Source organism: Ornithodoros turicata, chromosome 5, assembly GCF_037126465.1.
Source record: "Ornithodoros turicata isolate Travis chromosome 5, ASM3712646v1, whole genome shotgun sequence".
In the NCBI taxonomy this organism is placed as follows: domain Eukaryota; kingdom Metazoa; phylum Arthropoda; class Arachnida; order Ixodida; family Argasidae; genus Ornithodoros; species Ornithodoros turicata.
The window spans coordinates 11,541,327-11,548,454 of NC_088205.1; the positions used below are offsets into that span (position 1 = coordinate 11,541,327).

The 7,128-nt window shown below is 45.2% G+C and overlaps 1 protein-coding gene across 1 annotated transcript; it reads left to right on the top strand.

Annotated features, from left to right (window-relative positions):
* Window positions 1-1,091: 1,091 nt before the first annotated feature.
* LOC135394021 (chymotrypsinogen B-like) lies at window positions 1,092-6,776 on the top strand. Its single transcript, XM_064624444.1, has 6 exons — window positions 1,092-1,195; window positions 2,904-3,048; window positions 3,636-3,717; window positions 4,574-4,745; window positions 5,443-5,594; window positions 6,544-6,776. The coding sequence occupies exons 1-6, from the start codon at window positions 1,096-1,098 to the stop codon at window positions 6,703-6,705; spliced, it is 813 nt and encodes a 270-aa protein (XP_064480514.1). The 5' UTR covers window positions 1,092-1,095; the 3' UTR covers window positions 6,706-6,776.
* The last annotated feature ends 352 nt before the right edge of the window (window positions 6,777-7,128 follow it).

The window sequence follows — 7,128 nt, forward strand, 5'->3', positions numbered from 1 at the left end:
GACGCATACTAAACCCCAATGTCTCTCTGTATGTATCCATGCGTCCCGTCCTTTTTTTTTCATGTTTTTCTTTATTTAGAATAGCAAGCCGACTCTTGGCAGGGCTAGTCTTTCCCTTTTTTCTTTCTTTATAAGCATATATCCCCCCCCCCCTACCTCTAAATACCTAAATACCTCTCACGCCTTCCCGTTGTCGTCTTTCCATCCGTTCACGTCTGTAAGCCGGTCTTAGCTACAGTTGCTTTGAGCCATTTTTTTAACAACGTTTTTGCTCCTCACCTATGGACGTTCTTTGTTTTCAGCACGACTTGGCAGTTCTGACACAACAGAACAACCTCTCACAAGAAACCATGACGACAGCTGCATGGTACCGTAGCGCCTTTAGAAAGTTGGGTACGAAATTGGTGGAGGAGTCGTAGACATCGTAGGTACGTCTAGAAATTGACGGCCGACGCGAGGTATTCCCCCAGCAGCGTGTCCGACTGCGAGGTAATGAGACTCATGAGCTCATTTCGGTTTTCCGACGCGTTTTCATGGCATATACCTCCACAGCCTCTTAACAAAGTCCGCCCAGGCACGCTATACCCCTGCATCCATTGTCCCTGATGTCTACATGTGCGCACTGTTCATTCCGGCAGTTTGGTTAACGAAAAGAGAAAAGGGACCTCTAGCGCCCGTTCTGCTTCAGGACACAAATTATTAGAAAAGCTACAGAAAAACAGGAGCGTATATTGCAAAAAATAGCTTCATGACTACATATACGCGCGCGATTACTCAAGCGTACACTGTATTCTGTCCGAATCAGCAACCCCATTTGTATGCCGTAGCACTTCCGTTTTTCTTCGGTATACAGTTACCATGCGTTAAACGATATGCCGCTGTACGGCAGTGACCGGCCTGGTCGTCGAGAACATTCCAACATTACACCTGTATGTGCTGAGGTGTTGGAAAACCGCCGGCGTAGAACATGTGTAAAATAATACGCCGATGAACGGCGATCAAAAGTGCTACCTAAGTAAAAGTGTCCAGTTTGCACGCGTTGGCCGACGTGACTTCGGACAACATCACGCCACTTGTAAGGCGAGTATATAAAGAATGCCGAGACGATATCATAGGTGTACACTCCACAGCGCAGCCATGGAAGGTATCGTCGTCTTAGCAGCTGCCCTGGCTTTCAGCCACGCCTTGCCACCAGGTATGTAGACGTCTTTCTTTTTTTTTTTCTCTTCTTCTTCTTTTTTTTTTTTTACAATTACTAAGAGTATATGAAGCCACTTGCCACGCCTTGCCGCCAAGTATGAATTGATGTCTTCCTTTTTTCCTTTTTTTACAATTACTACGGCATATGAACCCACTTGCTCGGGATGCGCCGCAGTCCACGCAGACCATATCCCCTCCCCTCCATGTTTTTATTGCCATTGTATTATTGTCAAGCCTATATTTGTAGGGATAACTTTCTTGTATTGACCCCGCTTCTATGATGGCTGTATACGCTATTAGACGAGTAATTTCTTTTTAGTTTTCGCACGCTAACGAGTTAACATCCTTCGCAGCATTTACACTGAACGTCGGCCAGTCATCGACGATGCTTCTGCCTTATCAGCGAGTTCGATCACCATATCAAGATATAACACGTTGTAGTCGCTAGCGTTTTAGAGGAGAAGTCCGGTGACATTTCACGTGGCTCCAAACATTGTTTCGTTCGTCAAGCTCTCTATTAGCAGTAACCATGCGAAATATTTTCGCTGTACGGTGTATTGTCATACGCTTGCTCCTATTGTCTGGGATAGGTAGCCGCATCACACAACGACGCGACAACTACTTACCCACCACTGTGAGGTCGACAACGGCGAACCCTTTTACCAGCACCAGTGTGTGTGTGTGTGTGTGATGGGGGGGGGGGGGGGCGATGCTGCGACACCAAAACTACAGGAGCCGTATGGGTGGCACCTGGTGGCGCTATAGCATAATTTCTTAGGTGAAGAAACTTTGTTAGGATTGAGGACTTGAGGTACTATATTCCATGCCGCTCTTAGGTTCAATGTGGGTGTAGATCTTCATGTGTGAAACGGCACACGGGAACCCAGTGTATACACAAAACATCATGCGTTTTATTTCCCTCGATATCCAGGTTTTTTTTTCTTTCTTTCTTCTTCACCGATTTGGTTTGGCTTTGTGGAAGAAGAAATAGCGCACACTCTTAAAACAAAGGTGGTGGTGGTGGTGATGGTGATGAAAATTGGCTTGCCGTTGTTGGCCTCACGAATGTGGGCTGCGTCACGACTGCTCTTAAAGACCGCTGTACAGAGCGATAATTCTATTACCCTTGATTTGTGGAAAGTGCGGAGCGTACGCCTTTTTCTGACGATTAAGGTTTCTGCATAAATGTCACAAAAAGGCGTTCGCTTCCCGTTTTCAACAAATCAGGAGAGAGAACGATGTCACTCGGGATGATGATTGGCTAGGAGTGTGCTATGTGGTGAACTTCATTTTTTCACGTCGAGACTGGGAGGTACCTGGGTTCGAATCCCGGTGCCGGCTGTGCTGTCTGGTGTTTTTCCTGGGTTTTCCTCAGACGCTTTCAGACATATGTCGGCACAGTTCCCTTAGAAGTCGGCCCAGGACGCACATTCCCCCAGGGCGTGAGTCGTGACGTTGCCCACATACGTGAGGCCGACAACGGCAAGCCCTATCACCACCACCACCACCACCACCACCACCACCACCATCATTTTTAAGAGTGCATACCTTATTGTACGATTTATTGACTGGTAAAAGAAAAAAAAATAGAGGCGTTAGTCCCGAGCTACTCGGGACTAACGTCTTGTATGCTTCTAGTCCGACATCGTACCTTCGGTATCATGACGCTGGTGAATCATATTTTGTTGTGTTTTTATTCGCAGGCGTTTATCGCTCTGCGGGTCTCGGAGAAGACGCTGATCCTCACAAGTACCCTTGGCTTGGCGCCCTGTATACGGACGACATGTTTCACTGCAACGCAGCGGTGCTCAACGACAGCTGGATATTGACCAACCATCTATGCTTAAAGTAGGGCTCTTTAAAATTGAAAACAATCTCAAACAGTAACAGTACGTGGAAAGAACATGATAGGACAAATTATATGTTGCAGCTCACCCACCACAGCGGCGAAAGGTTGGGTTCCTTCGGGTCACAGTCTCTTCTCGCTCTGTTTACGACATGGGGCTTTGGTGTTAGGGCATTCGCCTCTGTGTTCTTTAAAACACACTCCGAAAAACCGAAAGACCAAGTAAATAAGTTACAGCTGACGGCAACCAACGCGATACAGTTAGAAAAGCAGAAACAACCGTTCACATGCAATGTTTCCTAAAATGAACTTCGTCAAAATCCCCGTGCGCATAGCTGGAGTGATGGCAAATATGTTTTGCATACCAAAGGTTAGATAGCGAGTAGGTTCGAAACAGTGAAACTGTCGCCATGACCTTGAGCCAAGGACCGAGCCGTCATGAATGTATTCGTATTTGGTGGTGGTGGTGGTTGGTAAAATAACCAATGTATGAATGTATTCGTATTTGTTTCACCCAGTGCTTATTGCACGCCCTAAATCAGGTACACCCAAGACTGCGGGTTTACAATTTCCATTGCGTTTTTCACAGTTTCCGCCTGAACAATGCCTGGTTTGGAAGGTACGATTTGTCGGTGGACGAGCCATCTGGTCAAAGACGGACTTTCGCAGAGGTACGCTTGTTTACGCCACGTTAAACGATTATATACAGGGTGTCCACTGTAACTATAATCTTTAAAACTAGAAAAATCAATTTTCCCCAGTTTTAACCAATGGCGATGTACTCTTCGCCTAAAGGCCCACCTTCAGAGGGCAAGGCAAGCTTCTGTGTCGATTTATTAATTAACTTCCGTTAAATAACTTGTTAATTATTAATGATCGAGGAATGACCCAATGAAAACATCGAATCCCTTGGGGTAACTGGTAACGTTATAATTTTCGGAACAAAAATGGAGACAGTTATAGCGCGAGGAAAAGGCCTGGAAGTAATCAATATGGTGGTCATTTTTCGACACTCAAGAAGAAGCGATCCCTTTTTGCTTTCCTCTGTAATGAACAAAACAGCAAGAAACAAACAGCTGTTCCCCCACTGTACTCGGAGGTCTCATCTTGTTTTTTATCCTCACTCATTTGCAAAGGTTCATCCAATCAACCGTTTACAACTAAACTTGAACTCCGCGTCGCAACATAATGACATTGACATTTTCGCTCCTTCCCATGAGTTTCTTACACGTACTAGTACTATCGTTTCTGTTTAACTTCGACGTTTCACTGTTAACTTTGTTGCCATTTTGTCTATTTGAATGTATTCGTTTTTCATAGCCTACTTAAACATGTATAACATTTTGTGGTGCACCAATGAGGAACCCTAGTGGTTGTTTTGGGCACCTAAACAAAAGTAGATATTATCATCATCATCATTATTATTATTATTATTTACGTCGTTATTCACCATTTACCACATTCACCGGAGGTAATCACCTTTTCAATCTGATTCGTGCAAGCACTCAATTTTGTCGGTACATTCAGGTCGTTGGGCACCCTCAGTTTAATGGGACGAACTTCAACTACGACTTTGCACTTTTGAAGCTCTCCACACCGTTGGAGTTTAATGAGTACGTGTCAGCAGTTGCCTTGCCAAATGGAGATGACGACATCCAAGATGCTACGTGCACAGCGACCGGCTGGAATGTGTACAACAGTAAGTACAAACCTCAATGGCCCTTAAAGTGTTGTCGAACCCTGACAGATGTACGGGGTGCATCTTGAAGGACTGAATTTTTTCTGGGCAAAACTGAACCGACTGGGCATTCGAAGTGCGCGGTACAGGCGTCCACTGTTGGCACAATATGGTTTGAAAACCAATAGGGGGGGGGGGACTATGTTTCTTAAGAAAAAAAGAAAGGAAAGTTTAGCCAGGCAAAGAGCCGGCTTGCTATTCCGAAAAAAAAGGGGAAGGGGAAAACGAAAAAGAAAAGGAAGGAAAAAGAAAAAGGGGGATCGAAAAAGAGGAAGGCAACAAAGGAAGCAACAAAAAGAAAGGAAAGGAAAAGAAAAGAGAAACAAAAAGAAAGAACCAATACGTTTTAAGACCAACCTATTCTGTTTCCAAAACCTATCAAACCTATCCAACACAAACTAAGTGCCCTAAAAAATTTTGGACTAAAGAGTGCACTAAACAAGAGTGCACTAGAGAGCACTAAAAAAAGATGAAAAAAATGCAGCATCTTCGTGCGGCCACTTCCCATTCCCAGTTCCGCCATGCTGATCCCCTTTCATTCCACTGAGTAGCTCTTCAGCGAACGCGCGGTGCATCTGCCCTTTGCAGTGAAATAAAATATTCCTTTCAACGAAGTCTATATTTCCCCCGTGAGCTAAAAGACTCTTTTTTTTTTCAGGGCCGGACACCTACGATCCTCAGGGGTTGGATCAGCTACAGGTAGTTCCTCAAAAGGATTGCGAGGAGAAATATGGTCCTGATCGCGATTATCTGGTCACCGAAACAAAGTTTTGTGCCAGTTACGCTGTCTGCGACGATAACCTTCTCCAGGTTTGCCATTCTGCCTCCCTTTTTAGTCGTGGCTATGGGCATCCGTGGCCAACCTTTCACCTGAGATTTTGGTCTGTATACTGGGAGAGTTAAGGCGGACTCATGCGGTCTAGTACACGTTAGCTTCCGGCGACCGAGGGCGGGACCGCCGGAAAATCGTATACTTCGTTTTGCTTTCCTTCTTTCTAAGGAAGTGATGTAATCGGCACCGTCGTGCAGAACATGCTAGCAAACCACAAACCATTACTTCCTTACGCGGGGATCTGGAAAACTGCAGTAAGTTTGTCGAATTTGTTGATTCCAATCAGTTCCTCAGACTGTTACAGTAGGGAATGACACCATTGACAGAATGGCGTAAATGCAGGCTAGCTGGTGGATAAATTCCATGATAAGGCAAGCCTGAGCGATGGGTAAGACACGTAAACAAACACAAACACGAAGGCTCAAACCAGCAAAACGTTTAATCGATAAACACGAACTTCATGAACATGTAGACGGTGCGAGGGAAGACATCGCTCAGGCTTGCCTTATCATGGAATGACACCACTTCGGCCCAGATATCGCAGCCGTGCATGCCGAAGGAAGAAGCGATTTTGTTGCATCTCTTATAAACTTCCATGTAGTGAAAATCTGACAATTCGCAAAAAATCAGTGGATCGCTTCATTCCTTCAAAAATGTGTCATTCCCTGGATAAACTCGAGAGGAACACCCCGGTACCTGTTACTTGTAGACATTTAGCTGTGAACAACCCTGTTCAACAACCCTGAGAACGAAAATTCCCCGTAGACTTTATTAAGAAGTGAGTCCGCCTTAAACTAGCGTAAACGTAAAGTGCAGGAATGGAACGAAATTCCTGATTATGTACCACAACATCGAACTCTCTCGAACGAACAACGCGACGCGCATTTTTGCGCTCTGATACTCACACGCCTTGTTTCTCCTATACAGTATGCATTGGCAGCACCCATGGTATGCGCAAAGCAGGACGGTAAACCACAGCTGAGTGGTCTAGTTGAATTTGCGACGTCCTGTACTAAGCCTAGACCTCCCCTCGTTAACCGTGTCGGTGCAGCCGTCAAGTGGATCACGGCCACCATCACCAGCAAGTAGCCAGCAAGTCGATAACGCCACCATCAACACCACTAGCGTGATCGAAAGACAATAAAGAGATATAGTTTGCAGTTCATGTTTGCTGTAGATACAGTACTGGTACTGGAATGGGATAGGGTCCTGCACTCAACGCAGGGAAACACCTCACGTCATCATCATCATCCATTCATCCATGTTGTTGTTGTTGTTGTTGTTATGACTTACTACCTATGGCGGGACGTACACTTCGATGGTTTCTCTTTTGCATCATATCTTGGGGGGTTCATGTAGTTTCCGTTACCGTCTCATCAGAGCAATTTAGATTACATCTTCGTCTATAGGTTGTTTATGTTGTCAATTCAAAAGGTTAGCGGGAGGAATATACATATACGCTTATTAGGTCTTGGACACCATAGCACTTCAGACTTTATTGTGAATGGACTC